Raw genomic sequence first — 22,873 nt, forward strand, 5'->3', positions numbered from 1 at the left:
GGACTGTCATGTAATTACAGAAGCATGAAGCTTCGTAGACGTAGATGCATTCAACGTAAAGCCTTTGTGTTTCAGTAGCTTGTTATATTGTTACGTCTTGTTATTCGACTCTGTTTCGTATCAACGACTTGCATAAAGGTTTGTAGAAAACTCAACTGTTCATATAAAATCGCCTTTGTTAGTATTCTATCTTTGAATGTTATTGTGTATTTCTTTTTTCTTTCTTTATCCGTTGTGAGTAATACTACAAATAGTATAGGTATTATTAAGTTGGTAGATAGGTTATATCTTGATGAGGACAATGGATCAGATCTGGAATACCAAGTGTTGCTTGTTAGTAGATAATAAGACATTTAACGTATTTTTTGTCTTATAAGATATATATTTACTTAGATAGGTACCTAAGTATGTATTGTTAGATATTATAAAGGATACTAATGAACATCACAACACTACTGGCTTCCGTACTTTGACAGATTTAATTCTTACCGTGCAAATGTTATCTAAGATTTTAAATAAGTATAAACGCTAGTTATTCAGCAGTCGTTCTATTTGATAGTAAGTATATTATTATTATCTCAAAGGCGTCACACCTAAGACAATACACACGGTTTCTAACAAAATACCTCGTGTCTTTCTAATTCTACCATTGTTTATCATTTTTTTGCCGAGTAAATATTTTTTTTAAAAGTAAGAATAAAATAAATTGATTGCCAGTAACAGTTTACATTTTTCTATAAGAAGTAGGTAATTATGAATATTAAGAATACTGTGTATGTGATGGAGCCTTTCTTTCTTTTTTCTTTTCTCGTCCCAAGTCCAAGTGAGGGTTCAAACCCTCAAAGAACAAAGAAAAGTCGTGTTCAAAACAAGCCACCATTTACCAAATCGATTTCAATCACTAAGGATGTGAGCTCAATCGATGCAAGTTGCCGCGCGCAGTTGAAGCGTGTAATCTAATCCGATCTTATTACGTCTTCTTTGCGCACGAGTAGTTCGTGTACGACAACTGCGGTACTGTGGTCATTTCTTACGTTCCGTTTTATGCATCCGCGTCAGAAGAAAGTTTACTCTATTGACCTTAGTCGAGCTTTGTAACTGGAGTAACTGGTAGTAGGAACAAAAACTTAGGCAATTTTATTTGACTTATATACCTACTTACAACGAAGCTAAATTAATAAGGGCTATGGAAGCGTCAGTCTTTTAAATATCAGATTTTTACGACAATTGTTTTACACAAACAACTATTCAACCACAATTGTTACTGGCAATAAATTCATTTTATTCTTCTTATTTTTATTTTTATTGACATTATGTAATTCTACTAAAAAGTGCAAAAATATTACATATTTTAATAAAAGTTCGCAAACTAAAACCGTAAATGGGCCGATGAAAATTATTCGTGACCTAAAAAGACGATATTAATGATGTAGGTAGCGTATATAAAGTTCGCTTTAGAAAAATCTAGTATAAAATTTCAAGCCAACGTGCAGGCAAACTGAAAATTGAGCACGTGGTGGAAAATTTCAAATCGTTTTGCATAAATAGGATAAAGAATAAACACTTTCCTACGACGTCGTAATACCTGGCTAGGTAGATCGAAGAACAGAATTTTCGAACAACGAACTGGAGGCTTAAAAATGTGCGCTTTTTTTTGACGTGACTATTGTAGATTTGCCGTAGCTGGCATTAACTACTTGGCCGGACAATTGGTGAGCGCTGAAGGCTCTCACCCGGTACAACGTTTAAGACAACAGGCCTGAGTGTGCCCAGTTGGGCGCGAACCTCGGCTCAGGGCGTCGTCTGAGAGGAAAAATATTTGAAAGAATTAATGGACCCTAGTGGGTCGATAGCGATAAGCGCTGAATGAGGAAAATCGTCGACCACGCCGGCGGGGTCGGTATCGGGTTAGTATCGGGGTCGAAAAATGTGTGCGCAATGTCAACAATTAATGTCAAATAACAATGTTGCTTTTTTAGATGAATTGCTTCAACACCTCTGACTTACGGCGAACTGTGAAAAATTAACAACGCTACATCTTTACTTTATTTCTTGCGAATGAAACCGAGAATTGTCTTGTTCTCAGTGGATATAAATAGATACATTATATCCACTGAGAACAAGACGATATTGTGGACAAAGTTTTTACTATCGAAACGTTATCTTTTAATTGCTTACTGTCTTTAGTACCGCCTTGATAGCCCAGTAATGAACATACCATTGCAAAATACATCTAGTAAGGAACTAGTTAATCTGAAGATCTTAAATTGAAACAACAAAAACCACAAAACATCACACATGCTCCATTAAAGCAACAATAAATCAGATGATTGCAACTTTTTCTTCTCAATCTTGATACTTGTAGTTTGAACGGTTGAGTGAATATAAAATTTTAATAAGCCAATCTTTATGGTCTGATTATTTATGCCTGATCATTGATAACGGACAAAAACATCGGCAATCAGTGTTGGTGTTGAATTATTTAGTGACTAGTGTGTCGATCTGTTGACCTAGTGGTCCTATCTGGAAAGCGGACTCAGCGTTCCGCGGATTCCGTCACATGTCACTTGCCTTATGCGATTTTGTTGCTTATCTCGATCTTAACAACTGATATGTAATTTAGTAGAAAATCTAGTATGTATCTATTATTAAACTACTATGTAATTAAACCTAGTCAAATACTCCGCGGCAATTGGGCAGGACTACTGTCTTAATTTTTGTATCGGTTGAGAGCCCTCAGCGCTTTTTATTCGTCCAGCCAAGGTATTGCGGGAAATTTGCAATAAGTCACGACAAAAAAAATACCCCGGGGCGCCTAAAACTAAAAAGTATATTGCAATGTCACATTTGCGCATATAGGTAAAAGCAAGTGCGCATTATCTAATAATATACTGCAATTTACGATTATATTTTCATATTACCTACAGTAAATATTTGTAAAAAACTAGTCCCAAATACAAACAGACAGTAAAATGCAATATTATTTTAATTCCTGTTCCACTTTCGCATGTACCCGGCTGTTGAGAATTATACTGAAGTGATATTAGCAGTAATAATCCAGTTTCTATCTAGTATAACACATTTTCTAGCATAATTTTACCGCATAACAATAATAGCTTATCATTTGCGATAGCTTTCATAAAAACAAATACTCCGCAGTCGTTTGTTATAATGTAACATAGGGTGGTATTAATAAACCAATCTCAACTTCGAGACTGCCCTCAAGATCATGTCATTGTGACAGTTCTCATACAAAAACAGAGACTTGAGCATGATCTTGAGGGTAGTCTCAGCTGAGATTCGTTTATTAATACAACCTATAGCGTCACGTCTGTATAGAGGTAGGCAGAGGTGTATAGTACACTGACTACTCGCCAGCTATGTTTAAGTCCCATGCCATTGTTGCCAGCCTCTGGACATTTATTTATTTCATTATTTATTTATTTTGAAAAATATACATTGTAACATAACAGAAAAATCCACAGCTGTTACAAAGTTTTTCTTAAAATTACTTGACATACCATCATCAGCCCATTAACGTCCCCACTTCTGGGGCACGGGCCTTCCCTATGGATGGATAGGGAGATCGGGCCTTAAACCATCACGCGGGCCCAGTGCGGATTGATGGTTATTAACGACTGCTAATGCAGCCGTAACCAACGGCTTAACGTGCCTCCCGAAGCACGGAGGAGCTCGAGATGAAAACTTTTTTTTTTGTGTGTGTCACTTAACATACAATTGACACACAAAAAAATGAAAAAAAAAAGAAATGAGTTCAAAAATTATTCCCGAATGGAGCTTGCAGGCATCATGCTTTCAAAAGTCTTCTCACATTCCTTCATCAAACATGCTATCGAACTAACAAACAAATCACAATGTGGCGCTGATTCAAGAACGGAGGTGAGCAGCGAGACAGCGCGAATAAGGAATAATACTACGTATAGAACGGCAACTCTCCGCTCCCCACCAGCGGGTGAGCTAGGTTTACCTCACCCCCCAGACATACTTCAGTCTTCAACCGTATGGGCGTCAGTCACACATACAGATGCGCGTGTACTATAACGTCTATGTGTAGTGTCTGTGTAAAACGAGGTTTCTTGTATGAAGTGTCCGGGGTCTGCTATTGCCATTGACCAGGCAGAAATCCTGGAAACAATAATACTTTTATTGCGCACAAAAGTAACGTATTACAAAAACAATACCAGGTATATCAGGTATATGAACCAATGTCGGTTAATGCGTTGGTTGAGATACTTACATTAATATACAGCCCATAAACCCTTACTGGTCATCTAAAGACAATAGTCTGCAGTAAGTAGTTAATTTGTTATTTTTTCCTATTAATATTACAAATACGACAGTAACTGCCTATATGTCTGTTACGCTTTCACGCAAAAGTTATTGTACCGATTTATGATAAAATTTGGTAATATTTGGTACCATGTGCTAGACTGTACCTACAGGTATTAATTACTGCCTTCAATATGGAATATCAAATAAAGTAGATAACATAGGTACTTACTTATAATATGAGCGAATTTCACATGTACATAAGTAATGATATTTTACATATTCAAAAAAATAGACAATCGCTTAAACTTTGCGCATACTAACTTATTATGGATTACACCAGACAATTCTTAGGCTTAAACTTTCATTATAAAGGCCTGGTACATTATCTTACGACTATTTACTCTACATAAATGGAGTGCGCACGCTCCATATTATAATTAAGTCAAAAAAACGCAGACCAAATAATACTTAAAGCGTATCGTGAGCAAGTAGATCAACGTATGAAAGCATTGCTTGAAAGTTAATGATTTTTAATCGGCTCGTTCTTACCGTTTATGGGACATCACTAGGCGCCGACGGAAAGTATCAAGTGTCATTTGTCGAGCTTTTCACGAAATTACTGCATAACGATTGCGATCAATTTTATTGACCGATCTTGGTAATTTTCCACATATCAGCCGCTGAATGATTCCGTTTTCCACTTCATTTCTCTTAGCTTAATGTTGTGTGTCGTGCCGATTTATACGAAAGACTTAAACTGTTCTAAACGTTTTAATGTTAGCTATTTACGTATTCATAGAGTGTGTGTGATTTTCAACGGAATTTTGAATAATAAAGAATAAATAAAAGTAATATCTCAAGTCTCTTAGAATATGACAATGGCCCCGATTCCTGCAGACACCTCCTAATTTTGTTTTAAGTTATTCTCGTCATTTTCTTGTCCGCCGAAATGGAAAGGGACGGATGATTGTTAACAAGTTAATATTAAAATGAATGAATAACCAGTGCGAATAAAATAGGCATCTCTCTGGTTTGACGTGCTGTCTATTTAATTCTGTCGGATTATTGGCCGATGTAAACTTTTTAGCTTGCTTAAAATTGACGTATATTCCATAAATTTTATGCCTGTCGATTACCCGTCCCTTTCTTTTTCATCAGATAAGAAAATGACAGACATAAGCAGGAATTAGCACCATTATAATATCTCTAAAATCTCTTAGATTCAATCCAATAAAAAACTTTAAGAAACATTGTCACAGGTCGTTCATGTTTCCTATCATTGGCGATAAACACAGCCGCAAGCGCAGGGCGTAGGGGAAATGCAACCAGAATGCAACCAACCGTCGTCGACCGCCCAAATATGGTCAATGTCGACCCACTGCACTGACGGACGCGGCTAGTTCCGCCTCTGTCCACTACCTACCTGTTTACCCTACTGTGGAAAGTAAGAAGGCTACTCGCGAACTACTACTAACTATGGCTACTGTGAACTCGCGGAAAACTCTGATATTATCCTCGTAAGGTCCATTTTTTTTGACATGACTTATTTTAGATTTGCCGAAGATGGCATTAACTATTTGGCCTCGTAAGGTTCATATTTCCAGACACAATAGTTAAACAGTAGGGTTTGAATTTTAAAAGGCATCTAGTCCTCATAACCATACCTACACTTTATTATAAGGGCTACAATTTATTTATATGGGCCTAAAAATAAACGAATTTTATTTTATTTCCTATAAAATCCTATAAAATATCTCACCCGTAATCCCTAATAAATTAGTAGGTAGTCATTTTTATTAGTCGCAAGTATTCATAAGGACAACTTGCAGCCACTTTTCATAGTTTCTTTTGATAATATGATATTTATATGATGAACTGAATAGTAACGGGTAATCAGTCCAGTCATCGACCGAGAAAAGATAATTTAATCGTAACATTGAAAAATAAGAAACGCGATATTTTATGAACCCTGATTTCACGCACTACTTTTAATTTATAGTAAGCTAAGATAATTAAAAAATATTAGGTATGCTTGCTTTTCTTTAAACCATGACGTCTATTGTTTTCCAGCCAAAGACAAATGACTCCCATATAAATTACTACAATTATATCCCATAAGCAAACACTTAACACACTTCTTGTATCGTTTTTTGTTGTATAATATTTCACACAATTGAAGCGTCAAGATTTAATTTATGTTAATTAGCAAACAAATGAACAATTATTTACATAATAAAACTGTTTTAATTCCAGCCAATTAGATATTAAGTGGGTCGTTCTTCTTTTTTATCGACAATGATCTGTCCTTCGTTCTGCTTCTGATAAGTTATGTTTTAGAATTTTATTTCATGTTTTGATTGTCCAAAAATATAGTTATCTTATTATACTCAAAATACAAGCAAAATACTAATCGGTTCCTCAATTAGTTATTAACGTAGCTTCATTGTTTTTCACAAAATTTTGTGACAGAGTGGTATATTGAAATGCTGTCTCCGATGAAAAGGGCCACTCTGTCACAATATTTTTTGGAATGCGCCTGCAAAGAAAAGTATGTTACCAAGATAAAGAGAACCACGAAATAGTCCTCTACAGACACATATTTATATGATGTTTTAAAATAATTATTGCCGTTATAATTTTAAAGATGTTAAATCCGATAAATCGAGAAAATGTCTTTTTATTGTCGATAAAAAAGAAGAACGACCCAAGTACGTAGACAGACTATTATTATTTAGATACGTTATAATATAACGAATGGAAACATAAAAATACATTTATTTTTATTTATTTATTGAAGATACACCATCGGTATATACATAGAAAATATACATAAAAAAACATGCAACGGACAATTACCGTATACAACATTCAAGTATAATAATGAAATAAGTAATTAAAAAACGTACACGTATTTGAGGTAGCTAAAAGTTCGAATTTAAATAGAAAACAATGTTGGGTAAAAAAAAAATCAAAATTATATAACATATCTAAGTACAGGATGTTACTGATATCGTAACGAATACTGAGTTAATATGAAGTGGAAATTAAAGTATTATATTAAATATATATATATTATGATGACGATTGATAAAGTGACATAATTATGATCAGCACATCGCTCAATCAAGGTCTGTTGGAGTGAACACAATCAGTTGATCAGTGACTTATACCATTTATATTTTACGGGTCCATAGTCTTGTTGTAAAGCACCTGAATTAATTTAGTTTCCTCTGAATCCAGTAAAGACGTAGAGTTAAAATATTAATATTGACAGTTGAAAATGGAGAAAGTATGGTTAATAATCGTAAATATTAACAACAATAGGATGCTCGTCCTAGTTGACACTGTCCGGCTTGGAACCGGCTCGCTTCCAAGCCGATTTATGACAATAGACAAGCGGCGTGGAAAGAGTAAACGCGACTTTCCCGACATGCGGCGACCTACAGCCGCGGTCGACGGCACACATCGACTTGAAATCCTGCTCGGCATTGTCCTACTACGGGCCGGCTTACCCTTTTTTCTGTGAATGACATTTCAGATGAAAATGTAGATACGCTTTTGTGTTTCAAATGGAATACTTTGTCGGGTAAATTATGATGATAATTCAAATGTAACGTATTTTATTAAATACAGCTTCTTAGTGGGTCAGCATAAGTATTTCTTTCTTTTAAATTGTTTGATGAGTAAACTAACTAGAAAATGACAGGTGACTCCCGCTCCGGCTCGTTCCTGGTCCAAAGGCTGGCCATTGCCATTCAGTCAGAGTGTTGTGGGCACCTTTGCTCCGGGAACAGTGAGGGGCGGGTTATTTAATGACTAGTTTTTATGTTTGTACTTGTGACGTATTGTTATTTTTCAAGAATTAATAAATATTCATACTTGAAAATTTTAATTAAGTAAGTAGATAGGAACTTACCTGTGGTTAGTACTAGATTGCTAGACTGACAACCGAAGTAATATAGGTACTATATGCACACCACGTTGTTACTATATTAATCAGTTTCACGTTAGTACAATATATTATATACGTATATATACCTAATAACAAAAAAACAATGAACCTAAAACAGTGAAAACTTCCTCACTGTGCTATAAAGTTTCATAAAACATTGCTCATTGTTTATCATATCCAAAATAAGTACAATTTAGTTATTTATTTACACTTAATGAAAAATTAAATAAAATAGAAGTTCAGTCGGGAATTGGACTGCTACATAAACCAATTATAGGTGCGCACAATATTTAAAAAGATAAAATAATATTATCATAAGCAGCCTGCGCTAAGGCTGAAGTTAACAAAGTTACATTCGCCTCAACTTGTGCAAAGTACCACTTTATCTGGAAACTTCCTCTTTACTTTTTGCTTACTTAGTCCAGTTTAAGTGGCCATCCAATCTCTAGACACGGCTTGTTTACTGGCTAAGCCGTAAGTATTATAATGAAAGTAAAATTAGTGCGGTGCAATGGCCTCGTCTGACACACTGCTCTTGGCACGCCTTTAGCATTCTGTGCCTATGGTAGGTTAGTACAGTACGTCTATGGAATTACGAGCAAAGCTCGGTAAGTTGCGGATTTTCTTTCGAGGTTCCAGTTGTTTGTATGTAGGGTTTGGTGTAAGGTTTGGTTTATGTTGTGGCTTTGTGGTGTTGTTGGTACTTACCAATGTTTTAATGCTTGTGTCTGTAATTTGAGATGTTTATGAAGAGTTTGCAATTAGATTAATTATATACCTGGTACGTCATCATTGATTATTATATCTACAGACTGGTGGACTACTCAGAAATCAGAATCATTTATTCAACGTTATTATCATGGAAAAACATGTTGAAGTTCAACATAATTTGAATCTACGTCAGTTCGCAAGGTGTTAAGCCTGAGGAAAAGAAATGGCAAGAAACTGTAACAGCAACACATCTTTTAAATTAATGTAGGTATATATTAAAATTTATTTAATAACTATATGAATACCTACCAGACATTTTTATCATTTAGGTAATAATTTATCTTATAATAAGCTTTTTTAAATAAAAGAGTTTTAAATTTATTTTACTGTCTGATATTTTATTGTAAAAACTTATAATATATAACCCCAAAAAAGATGAATTTAATTTACGTAGTCTAGAGTTTTGGAAAGCAATTTAATTTTATTTTTACTGTTGGGTATAAGTTGTAGGAAGTTAATACTTAGTCTAGAATTTTGGATAGCAATTTTATTTTATTTTTACTGCTGGGTATAACCCTACAACGCGAAGTTGTATGTATCATACTTAACAACGTTTCTTTACTGTGGGTTGATAAGAATTTAGGTTGGTCTAACAGAAAGTGGAGTGTGAGTTCTCAGATCTTGGATGGATGTACCTCTGACTAACGTTTGATTGGACTATCGTCGTGACCTTATGTATGTGTTTATAAATGAAAATTCTGTCTAGTACCTATATTTACACGTGTATAAAGTACCGAACTATTATTACAAAAGTCAGATATAAATCAAAACAATAAATCAGCTAACCATCCATATCAATGCCCAATTTAACTGTACAAACAACCCTATTATTTCATTCATCAGCCGTCAAATTTCGAAGATAAACATCTGAAATTGACCCACGAACTTTCTCTTATTCTCTTATTACGTAACCCTAGGGATTCGGTTCCCAATGTGAAATAATTGCTGGATTCGGCTCGTCGGACGTTAGGGAAGACCTGTATAAGCCACTTATAAATCTTTATTGAGAAAAAGGTGCTTTGGTGGGCCAATACTTTCTAATTTCATAGCTTGAGGCGAAATAAATGAGAGTTGTAAAGGCCTGTCGATACTTAATGCCGGGTTCATACACCTACGAGATACTATGACCACAAGTTTATTACCGATAATTTGGTAATTCTCATCTACCACAACATTTTTCCGAATGATTTTGTAGTTACCTACCTAATCGTTTTATTGTTTACGTTCATTTTGTGTTGTCACGTGAATTACTGTTATTAGGGAATTGATAAAATTAAAATAACTTTAAAGTCTCACTTTCTACAATTTTTTTTGGTAAAGTATTTTATTTTCACTGGAATACTTTTTTCTGGTTACGTAATGCAAATATTTGTGAAATAATATGAAAATGTTTGCCTTGCGTTTGATGTTTTCTCACATTGTTGTCTAAATTGGTGGGTATACAATTTCTTTTCGCACTTTCCTTAAACAAGGTTGGAGATATCTATTGCAAAGCTAAGTCTATCTTTTGTTGTAGGTACCTATTTCTATTTGTCCTTCATCTTTTCTGTTACAGATTGTAAAGTGTAAACATACATAATACGACTAACACTGCTGGGCACAGGTCTCCCTCAATCAATTGGAGTGGGTACGAACCACGCTGCTTCAGTGAGGGCTGGTTGAGCCGTTTGCAAAACTCTCCACCATAACCAACGGCTTAACGTGGCTTTCGAAACACGGAATCATCTTTCTTTTTTACTTAGGTTACTTACTATTATTTTTTTATTTTACTTACGTACTTACACGTTAAATTGCAGTTTGTATGATTGATTTCAGTACATAAATGCATAAGACCACGCCTATTTTCCGCTGGGTTGGGAAACCACGGAATTCCACTCAGTACGATCCTGACACACCACTTTTGCTTCTACCACTTTCATCAAAGTCTTCATGCATCGCTGGTTTAGAGGACCTACCTTTTTTTTGATATCTTGTCTTTTTTCGTGGTATGTTCAGGAAAACACTGACTCTACACTTTGGCTGATTGAATGAAATATTTCACACATAAAAGTACATACTTTTATGCGTGTAATATAAAAAGTATAAGTGTATAAACCTTACGTATACACTTTGAAACCATGTCTCATTAACTTTTTTGACAAATTAAACCGTAAGCCTCATTAAATATCAAATATGATAGTGCTACAGGGTTCTAAAGTGGGTACATGATATTGCTCATGACTGTACATACCGTCTAGTGTTAAAGAGACTGTCAAGAAAATGTATTATATTATTCTTACTAGATATTATCAAATTAAGGACGTCATAATAGGTATACATTTGTAGGTGAAAGACAGTACATATACATTATTGCAGAAAACCATTATATTGGTTAGTGTGGTTACTATTACTATTTTAAGAAACGTAACTTAGTCCAGAAAGCAATTAGCGACCTTATCGTTAAGCGGTTATCAATGTAGCTAGGTATTTCTCGATTTTTATTAATTGCTTCATGCTTTCGTACTTATGAACTTGACCAGGTGGTATAGGTACCTAGTTATACACGTTCATATCTACCTCTCATATAATGTATTGATAGTCTCGAAAATAGTATCGGAAACCGGATCTTTGGAAATTCGGAAACCAGGGCAGTCCAATGAGCGATGAGTTAAATCAAACGGGGTCTGATTCGGACAACTTTCTCGCGGTCACAATATATGCTTCACATGAAATTGGAATATGACATCTAGTTGCAGATATAAGCCGGATCTAGTGTTATGTATGAGCTACGTCATTTTTTCACCAGAGAAAAGAATCCATGATAGTCATGTTCGGAGAAGGCGTGATTCATCATAGTGTCGAATCCCAGTTTGGGTTTTAACTACTGTATTTGACTTTCTGAGTTTGAATTTGAAAGCTCGGTGACACTTAGTTCATCGTGCTATGAAAGAAACATTGATTACCGCAATCGTGAATATAGTCGTGAGCTTAGTGTATGTACTTATTAAAAAGATCGAATTCTGACTCGGATGAGATTTGAACCCGCAACTCTGTTCGTAGCTGAAAGGTTCTGTCGTCGAGCCAATCATATGTACATTCTGTCGGCGGATTGTTCGTAGTTGAACAGTTGTGTCGTCGAATCACCCACAAATGAAAGGTTCTGTCGGTGAACCGTTCGACCGAGAAGCGACTGTCGGACATAGGTTTCAACTGTGCAAGTTCTTATCCTGTCCATATGAGATTTTGGTTAATGATATAAAATATTTCTTTTTAGAAATGATCTAACAAAACACGGGTGACACTATTGCGAGGTGTCTAGTTTTTTTGTACGAATACGAAATCGTTACATGACCTGAGTCATGTCAGGGGCCTTTGCTGGCTGAATAATAACCCTGACATCAGAGTTGATGAGGTGGATCATTGATCTCACAACCCATACAGAAGAAGCAGAAGACTCGTCATTTTTAGAACCATAGGTACTGGGCTACCCAAAGGTACAGCCAAGCAACCTAAACAAAAACAATTAAACGCATACATACGTTCCAACCCATTTCTTGTGACATCTAAACAAAGAAAAAAGAAAACTTATTAAAAAATAATACATTTATTAATGTAAGTATGCCGAAACGGTTCCATCTCAGCACAATGTCAGTTGGAACAAATAAGGTAATCAGAAAACCCATAGAGCAACACGGACCTCCGCGGACCGGGAAAACACATTAAACAAAAAATAGACTCGAAATCTAAGCACATTTTGGAGTTAAATATAATAATATTATATTTTCAATGAACTGCTGCAATTTTAAATAATTATATATGCTTAATAAAAAACTAAATAAAATAAAAGATATTAGTTACAAGTCAGGTGTGTATATATGTTTATGTTTGTGTTATTAAATGTATTTATTATGTAAGTAGTGCAAAACAAATAAATAGGTATAAATCAAAACAATAAATCAGCTATAGTATTTAAGTTATATTTATAATTATATTTACTTGTTGAATAAGTATTCTTAAGTGTTCTTTTACTCTTAGTCGAAAGCTTTTAATAAAGAAAATTAAACAAGCCTAAACAGGCCCACTGTTTAAGTAATTTATGAATTTTTCATAAGAACTCATAACAAAGTTTCAGAAAAAATACGATTTTTTTAAAACAAACAAAGATGTTATAGCTTTATTTTTTCTAAATTATTCATGTATTTGAAGTCAAATGTTGAATATTCAAGCATTGTCTTGCCACGGCTATAAGATCTTTGACCCTACAAAATATCGGCCCGCCTAGTCTTCCGTGGCCTAGAATGTTGCATCTAAATCGTTGTCATGTGACAACTATCTCTACAGGTGTTAGTCGAAACCAGAGATGGAAAAACGGTCACTGTGCCGTATTAAATAACACTTAAAAAATCGCCTGGGCGTAGTACAGTGAAAGCGGCATAGTATTAACCGGACAAGTAATTTTCGTGTCAGCACAAGTTATGAGATTTAAGAAGCAACTGCTATTTATGACCGAAGCATTTTTGTAAACGTGTATTCTCGGCCATTACTTGTGTAAATAATCATTCCTTTGTCGGCGGGCTTTCATTTAAAATTGTCGTTAATCTTCATTGTTGGGCGAAATTACCATAGGCCTTATTAGGTATTCTGGCCCGGAGAGCTCGGTGTAAAAACAGCCGAAAAAAATTCGACAATATTAGAACATCTCGCTTTGAATTTTTTTTCGGATATTTTGAAATGTGACTAGGTGAACAATACGAGAAGTACATAATCCTGACGAGCAACTTATATCCAATAGTAGATATCTCTTCCTTATACTATCCATTTAAATATTTGACGCTATTATAAAAGATAAACTCATCGAAGTAGGCCCCTAGGTAAATTTAAGAACTTATGTGAAATACAGACAGAACCCTCCAGGTACTTAGATTGTAAAATCTAACTGTAGGTAATCAGATCTTTGAATCGATTTTTATTATTTTCAATATAACATATAAATAACATGTTCCCTATCCTCCATTACAGAGCGGGACACTTAGTGATCAATCATCGAACGAGGGTGGCGGAGGCGGCGCGGGCGCAGATACCAACAGCGCGGCGGAACCCAATGCTGACCAATTGGCTATGGAGTCTTCCGAGAGGGAGACGCCAACTGACGCGTATAACGGTCCTCCACCACCGGTCCCACCCCCGCATAACAGAAGGCAGAACCCACCGCATCATCAGGCACATCATCCGTTAGGTAAGGACATTTAAAATCTAAGTTTTTCTTTTTCAATTAAGTATTTATTCAAAAACATACTCTGCGGTTATACGAAATTATTTTGTGTAAGTTTAAATAAGATATATTAATACTACGTACGTGTTTACTTTTTCAGGTATGCCAAGGATCCCCAACCACCACCCGGTTCATTCCAAGCCCTTCGCTCTGGGACCTCCAGTCAGCCACCACAAGAATGACATCGGTCCTGGCTTCAGAGGACCACCTCCGCAACAAGCTCCTCCCACCGATGTCCAGACTTCAGCCAGCGACAAAGTCTTCAGCACAGCTGGAGACGTTTGGCCCGCACCAGCACCTGACATGCCCAAAATCGTATCTCTAGATGTCAAGTGTGAAAAGAACGCCATGAGAGTATTCCTCAGTTTTGACAAACCCTTCTTCGGTATCGTGTTCTCCAAAGGACACTACTCTAATCATCAATGTGTCCATTTACCTCCTAATCTAGGAAGAACACAAGCGTCGTTTGAAATCGGTGCCCATGCTTGTGGAACCGCTGGCAGCGGGGACCCGAGGTATAGAGGAGACGTCGCAGCCGCCGGAACTTACTTTGAAAATGTCATCGTGATCCAATATGATCCTCAAGTGCAGGAAGTTTGGGATCAAGCAAGGAAACTGAGATGTACATGGCACGATCAGTACGAAAAGGCTGTCACTTTCAGACCATTCCCCGTCGATATGCTAGACGTAGTCCGAGCTGACTTTGCTGGTGATAACGTTGGGTGCTGGATGCAGATACAAGTGGGCAAAGGCCCTTGGGCGTCAGAAGTATCTGGCTTGGTGAAGATTGGACAGACAATGACTATGGTTTTAGCAATCAAAGACGACGATGCAAAATTCGACATGTTGGTCAGGGATTGTGTTGCTCACGACGGTCAACGCGCACCTATACAATTAGTCGATAGGCGAGGCTGCGTAACCAGACCGAAACTAATGTCACGATTCACCAAGATCAAGAACTTTGGGGCAAGCGCATCTGTTCTTTCATACGCGCACTTCCAAGCGTTTAAGTTCCCTGATTCTATGGAGGTTCACTTCCAGTGTACCATTCAAATTTGCAGATACCGTTGCCCTGACCAATGTTCTGATGGCCATAACGTCATTGCTCCTCATGCCGAATATGGACCTCCTCAGATTGATTCTTATCCTGTCGGTGCCGAAGCAAGACGCGACGAGCGGCGAGTGAGAAGGCAACGCCGAGCGACGACTCCTGAGAAGGAAGTTGGAGTAAACAGAGTTATTCGCGTAGTATCCGCTGGAGATCTAAACATGGATACTGCTGAAGAGAGCGCTCCTACTAAGATTGTCCCAACTCCTGGTCTAGTCTGTATGACAACTCCTGGCTTCGCAGCAACTTTGGGTGCTCTTCTTGCCACGCTGATTTGTTCCTGTGCTGTTTCTATTGTGCTTTTCTTGAAGTTAAGACCCATCACGACCCTGAAGAAGAAAACGGCGGCAGTGACGACGATACCTCGGCCGCATCCGCCTCCCACCGCCCATATAATCTCAAAGAGTCGGTTCTACTCGTAACAGCATCTGTGTAACTTAATTTTGTACATATTAGTGTGATGTGACTGAAGTATGTAGACCATGCCAATTATTTATTTGTGTGTTAATAAGTGCTCAATCAGGTTATAAATCCCGTGGATTTCTAATTTATATATTCTCATGTTATTTAGTCTAACAAAATCCCGTGAAGACGCTTCAGTTAAATCGTATTGTTTCCTATTCATATTGGACTTCTTGCTTTTGAAAAGTTATCTAAACGTCGATTGAAATTGTCATGTTTGGTGTTGCAGTAAAGAACGATGCAGCCATAAAACGTGTTGAAGAACTAGTAGACATGTAACAAACACAAACTTAGTAGGTATTAAATATAATAAGTACAATCTTCTGTTACCTCTTTTCGAATGCAAACTTCGGAATAGGGGCAACAGAAAATACAAATACGTGGTATATCAACATTTAGGTGAACCGCTAGTTATAATTTAAAATAACTTGTCATTAGTATTAATATTATTTATTTTAGTTAAGTTATCGATGTAGTCACTGCTACGTGTAATTTATTTATTTATACCACCTGAGTACCTCTTAACTTTTCTCTGTTTTTATTTATTAGTTGATTTCCTTCGCATTTATAAAAAGAAAGTTTATTGAGCGTTACAGAACGTTATATTGTTATAACTTAAACTTTATCGATGTTAAATCATACTGCATTGTTAAGCTTGAGCCATTTTTGTTATCTACTGAATCTTTGAATCAATGTTGTGATTTGAAATAGCCGAAATGTATCACGAAACAAATCTGTAACAAAAATATTTCGTAAATTAAACTATAATGGAAATAGATTGAGTTGTTTTATGTTTTCCTTTATCTACTACCCTTCCTGACAGCATAATGATTTAAAAAAGAGCAGTACACCAAGAAGCATTGAGCTAGACAACATTACACTATCCAATAATATAGTACGAATGGTTATTCTAATTTAGTTAATACGACAATGATGCTGATTTCTGCAGGTACCTGCTAATTTCATGTCTTTTTCTTATCCTCCTAAAAAGAAAGGGACGGATCGATGATTGATTGCTGTTTTTGAAATGAATGAGCGAATGATCGAATAACCCTGGGGAATCAAATATAAGTCTCTCTGGTATTTAACCCGTAGTGTGTTGTAATTTGTGCGGAATCATCAATTCGTATTCGCCGAGCTAGATTTACTTCACCTCCCTCTGACCACCATACCAGGAAACCATAGGCTAGAGTCTATGGCTGTAAGCCACTAAGGAGTAAGGGGTAGCGAACGCGGACTGTTTCTACCGCTTGTATTTTTCCCAGTAAGGTAGAACACGGTAAGATTGAGATTGTATGGAGTGCCGGAGGTGTTCGTGGTTTTGCTTTGAAAGAAATTAGTGGCTTCAGTTTATGTATCTTATACACATACATATATGCAAGAGGGAAACCACTGCCCTATTTTTTCCCTAAAAACAGTAGCATGGAAAATGCTGCACCAACAAGAGCGTGGCTCTTAAATTGATGATAATGATGATGATACACATACATACATACTTACATAATATCACGCCTACCCACCAGGGTAAGCAGGGACTATAGAATTACTTCGATCCTGACACACTGCTCTTGCTTCCTCCACATTAATTATGTGTGTCAATGTGCATAGTTATCGTCATAGAACCACAGAACTATTAAAATATTATGTTTAATGTATAGTTACGTATGGTACTCACTCCACCGGGTGAGGAGGTGTCTTCAGCGCTGGCCATTTGTCCGGCCAAGTGCTTAATGCCATATGAGGCAAAGGTACAACACAGATCATATATTACTAACGTAGCTACAATAATAAGTCACATAAAAATAAGTACAAAATCAAAACACAAAGTCTCTTTCAACATAAATTTTATTCCATTAAACAAATTAACAGGTGCTTACGCGTTAACCACATCATCAACGCATCAGAGAAAAAATATAAAATTGAATATAAACAAAACATCTTCGTCGTAATAAATAAATATTATATTCCTCGGAGACTATTATTATGAAGGAAGGTCATATTTTTTCTGTGGTCGAAGATTTCAGCTTAAGAACAGAAAATATTGTATAAAACGGCAACTAGGTTTGCCTCACCCAAACCCCCCCCCCCACCTCTCGGTCTTACTTTAGTCTTCAATCGTATAATCGTATGAGCATCAGACGTCACACACAAATGCCCGTGTAACGTCTCTGTGTAATACGAGGTGTTTTGTGTGAAATGTCGGGGATGTCTCATCACTAAACAAATATATGACCCTCCTCTGAGAAAAAAAACAAACATAATACATACATACACCAGCAACCGCACCCCATAGAAACGTTGTAAAATAATGTTATAATATTGAACACTCAGACATAAAAACTTAAAATTGCACATGGGAAAACATCTCACAAACATTAACTTATGAAATAAATTCTGCTACAATAAATGCAAGATTTTTGGGTGGCATTACAACTTTAATAACGGTTGAGAGAATATCCTACTGAGTTGTTGAGTTACTAGTGCCAATTCTGGTGCTAATTCCTGCAGACGCCATTTAATTTTATTTTAAGTTATACCTGTCATTTTCTCATCCGTTGGAAAATAAGGGGTTAATCGACAGGCATAAAATTTATGGAATACACGTCAATTTTAAGCAGAAATCTAAAACAACCGTCTAAACATTTTACATCGGTCAATAACCCGACAGAATTAAGTAGACAGCATGTCAAACAGATTGCATACCAGGGAGACGTCTATCTTATTCGCACGGGTTATTAATTCATTTTTTAACTTGTTACTAACTATTAATTAACTTGTTGACAATCATCCGTCCCTTTCCTTTTCGGTGTATAAGAAAATGACATGTATAACTTAAAATAAAATTAGGAGGTGTCTGCAGGAATCGGGGCCTCTGTCAGCATAAATTTAATTTTAATTTAGTTTGTCAATTCTAAAATTAGGTCTATCTCTGTCTTACACTCATCGTAAGTGAAGAACAGCACTATTCTTAGTGCTATCAGACGAAATTAAAATATATGTTTTTCCGTCATAATCGGCACAAAGCGTCACAAAGCTATTTGGAATTCAAAAATAAAATTTATTACCACGAAATTTTGGACTCGTATTAGGTTTCGACTTTTATCCGTGTGGAAACACATATTTGGGTAAAATTCTTGCGTCTGAATAAACCTATTCGATAATCAAATTAAAATCGAATTATTTAAACAATAAGAACTCGATTACTCCAGTTTAACTTATTTTTTGATAAAATTATTACCGCTTTAAAATAACAATAATACCAGGTCTAAAATATTGTTAGCGCCACGAAAGTAGTCCTTGGTTTTTAATAAACTTAATGAGCGACTTTCCAGGCTACGTGCCTCAAAAAATAAAGATGGCGTCGTACAGATTTGACGTGATAATTACCTATTTTGTCGTTGTTCAAGTACATCATTATTTAAAAATATAATATAATGGCAGAGGTATATATCTATTTGTATCAGATATGGTACCTATAGAATTTATGTTGCTACCTATATTGCTTCTCTTTGTGTTGATCAGAATAATAATGGGTGGAAGTTGTATTGTGGTTGTGTTTAAACATCAACAAAGGTCATCATTTATACTCAAAAACAAAGATAAAAGATATTATGTCTGTTATCTATGAAATTTAGAGGTAAAACGAAGACAAATCTGTACAGCACCATCTGTATAGATTTTTTCGGGCATAGTGCCTCATTCTCAAGAGTCATAACGACACTAGCGCCACGGACACGGAATTTCTTTCGTAGCGCGGACTACTTATATTATTTTAAACCTGGTACTGTTATCATTTTTAGCCTACGTTTGGTGATAAGACAATAATGTATAAACCAAGGTCTTGATCGGAAAATACTTCTGAAATCTCTCAAACCGTTCCTGTCTAACATTAAATTATACTTACAATTAAATTTTAATCTAGTCATAGCAGCTATTTAATTAAATATGATTCATTAAAAATAATTTAAATATAAAGTTAACTTTGAGCAAAATTAGGACATTAGAATATAAATGCAAAAATAAATGCAATTTTGTCGAAAGATAATAGAAAAAATATAATCTACATATTGCTGTAGTATTTATTCATTGGTGTAAATCTATCGTATGTGTAGTCTACATAAATAGGTACTACGTCGATGTATGTTACAAATGTTACATTAACTTAAAATTAAGCTTAAATTGTAAATAAATATATTCTAAATCCATGCGAATAGAAAAGCGTTTATTACAGTTTATGTCTAAGGGGTTTTGGCCAATATTTTTGACAATCTAATCGCGTCTGATTTTAATTTCAATATTATTTTATTTTAATTATTATTTACGCAGACTAAACAAAATATTGAACTCACTCAATTCGAAATATACATAACAAATCCTTTAGAATAGGTACGTACATGGCCGTCGCACTACAGTATTTTTTCATTTATTAAACAATACAAATATTGGAACAAACCCCTTAGCAAACATTTTAAAAATAGTATTTAATAACATTTATAAATGCATTAAGAGTATTCAAGTATAAAAGCCTCTGTACTGTCAGCTATAAAAAGCTTAAATCTACGATTTTGTAAATCAAAATCAAGATCTAACATTCGACCTCTTTTGAGTTAAAACGTTTGAGCTTTTTATATAAAAAGACATATTGGAGGGTAGAATTAACTAATCTTAACCTAATGGCATGACTCGACGTTTATATTACAGCTAGATACTAAGAATACAAAATATAGCTTTTCCATTTCAGAAAGACCCGTATTTCTTTTACTTTCATTACGTATGTCGTGGGGCTTCGTGAAATGAAAACAACTATAATATAAAATAGTATAAAAATCCAAAATCTGTACAAAACTTATATGTTAATGTATAATATTCACAAAAGTGAAAACTGAATCAGGTTTCATAGGACTTGGTCCGTAGCACGACTTAGCACCATCGGTTTTAAACAAGGCATTCTATACAACCATTTATTATAATTCTAGAATAAAATCTACATTACTTACTAACATAATTTTTTTAAGAAAATTTTGAAGAAAAGATATTAAAACTACACCTAGTTCATGACTGACCGTTTTTAAATTTTGTCAATGTGGACACGTGAAAATAATGCAAGTTTAAAGAAATAAGGAAGTAAGTACGTAATATTTCTCAAGATTTATATTTTACACAAAAATTGGAGTAACTTTCACAAAACGTAGCTTGTCCATGTGTGATAAGGAGATTTCGATTTTTATTGTGACCATTTAATACAGAGTGTTCCTACTACACAGTTACTAAATTAAAAAATAACTTGTCAAAATCTGGATTAACCTACCTACTATTCGATTATTACTTGATACCCAATACTACGAAACCTTGAGCAGCAGCCCAAAATGTCTCTAAGTTCCACTTTCGAATCCACTATCATACATGGTCAAGCTACAAGCCACTAGAAGGGCAGACCAACTAACGGCCAGTGCCCATCACCCGTCGCGCGAGTGGTGTGGGTGTTGCGGCGTGCCGAGTAGTCTGAGCGCCATCCAGGCCGCCAGCGAATGCGCGGCGGGGGCCGGCGAAGTCGGTACGGGTGGCGTGGACCGCGCACGCAAGCGCTGCAGGAGCACGGCAGCCGCCAGCGCGGCACCCGCGGCCGCGCCCGCCGCTGACGCGAACAGAGCGCCGAAACTTACCGCGCCCATGCATATACCGTAGACCACCTGGAAGGGTTTACAAAAGTGACTCGTAAAAAATTACAAGTATCAAGGCCTTACAGGCAGTGTATCTAGGTAGGCATGCTAACTGAAAAGTTTAAATAAAAAACGTTTAGCTACTTATCGAGTGTGGCTAGTATAACGATGCCCGTTGCGCTTATAACCGACAGGTGTTGGTGTTGACAACCCTACGTTTCGTCATATCCACCTAAGGGCTACGTATCAAAAGTTTATTATTTGTGGCTCTACCCATTCAACCGGGAATTTGAGCGTATATATGTAAAGATGTCATACCTCTTCACGAATCCGACCGCTGAACACAGTAACGGACTCCTTGGAAGGTCCAAATGCCAAATCCGCTTCAGATACCACCTCGTAGATGCCGGACACGCCTACGTCAGCTGATCTCGCATCGCGGACCGTACGCCGCTTGCGCAGAGACCTGGAAACAATTAAACAATTTTATGAAACGCAATTTTCAAGAGGGAACATTTCAGAGATTATACGTATAGGTAAGCAGAATAACGGTAGCCTCAAGATATTTCGAGAGTTCGAAAAAAGTGGGGAATAAAAAGGAATAATGATAACAAAGTAACTGCAAGTTCTAATCTGATTAGTTTTGCATTTACCCCTCCTATTTGGGACTATGGGTGTGAATTTAAGCATGTGTCGCGGTCTCAACTAGTCGACTAGCTAGTTCCACCCATACAAAATAGATGGCGCTCATCGATGCTGAAACGCGCTAATAAAATATGCACAGCGCGTCGCACGTATACAACTTTCAACGTAACACCGTTGGATCGTCGATCCCTAGTCACCGAACAGAGCCTTTCCTTTGGCGACAGCACACCCTTGCCACCAAGTGTGTATAAATTACCTGGGTCCAGCGACAGCGGGTCCTGGTGGTTTGGCGGCGACCACCTCGTCTCCTTCGGGCGCCTGTTCAGGCTTGATATCGACTGGTAAGTTGCGCGGGCCGTGCGGGAAGCGTTCTCTTTCACCCAGGTCGGATGGACGGTCCTGGAAGGTAATAAATATATCATAAGTTAGTCAGTATTTGGTAAAAAAAATGATGCGGATGAGATATTGCAAAATGACACTTACTGTGAAGGGCCTAGCCAATGCCTCAACCAATTCCTCGACAGCAGACATGTGATCGGAGTCGGGCTCACTGACCGGCGCAGGCGCTCGCTGCGGCAGCGGCGCGGGCGCCGGCACCGCGTCGCCGGACACCTCGTCTCCGAACACTTCTTCTAAGGGGAGGTGCTGGGATTCTTCTGGTAATGTTAGATCACCGTCTTCTGCTGATGAATCGCTGAAAGTTCGAGAAGAATGAGATTTAGTTGGAAGTT

At 36.5% G+C, this 22,873-nt stretch overlaps 2 protein-coding genes across 2 annotated transcripts in view; one reads left to right on the top strand and one right to left on the bottom strand.

Annotated features, from left to right (window-relative positions):
- LOC126370229 (uncharacterized) overlaps positions 1-16,544 on the top strand; it is a 52,870-nt gene extending 36,326 nt beyond the window's left edge. The window contains exons 3-4 of the mRNA XM_050015037.1: positions 14,015-14,231; positions 14,368-16,544. Coding sequence (XP_049870994.1) covers positions 14,015-14,231; positions 14,368-15,797 — 1,647 coding nt within the window. The 3' untranslated portion in view covers positions 15,798-16,544. The remainder of the gene's footprint in view (positions 1-14,014; positions 14,232-14,367) is intronic.
- A 1,171-nt stretch (positions 16,545-17,715) lies between these two features.
- Positions 17,716-22,873, bottom strand: part of LOC126370227 (cuticlin-1) — a 101,231-nt gene continuing 96,073 nt past the window's right edge. The window contains exons 11-14 of the mRNA XM_050015036.1: positions 22,626-22,836; positions 22,399-22,541; positions 21,816-21,963; positions 17,716-21,527 (exon numbers count right to left, since the gene is read on the bottom strand). Coding sequence (XP_049870993.1) covers positions 21,294-21,527; positions 21,816-21,963; positions 22,399-22,541; positions 22,626-22,836 — 736 coding nt within the window. The 3' untranslated portion in view covers positions 17,716-21,293. The remainder of the gene's footprint in view (positions 21,528-21,815; positions 21,964-22,398; positions 22,542-22,625; positions 22,837-22,873) is intronic.

This window comes from Pectinophora gossypiella, chromosome 10 (genome assembly GCF_024362695.1).
Source record: "Pectinophora gossypiella chromosome 10, ilPecGoss1.1, whole genome shotgun sequence".
Lineage (NCBI taxonomy): Eukaryota > Metazoa > Arthropoda > Insecta > Lepidoptera > Gelechiidae > Pectinophora > Pectinophora gossypiella.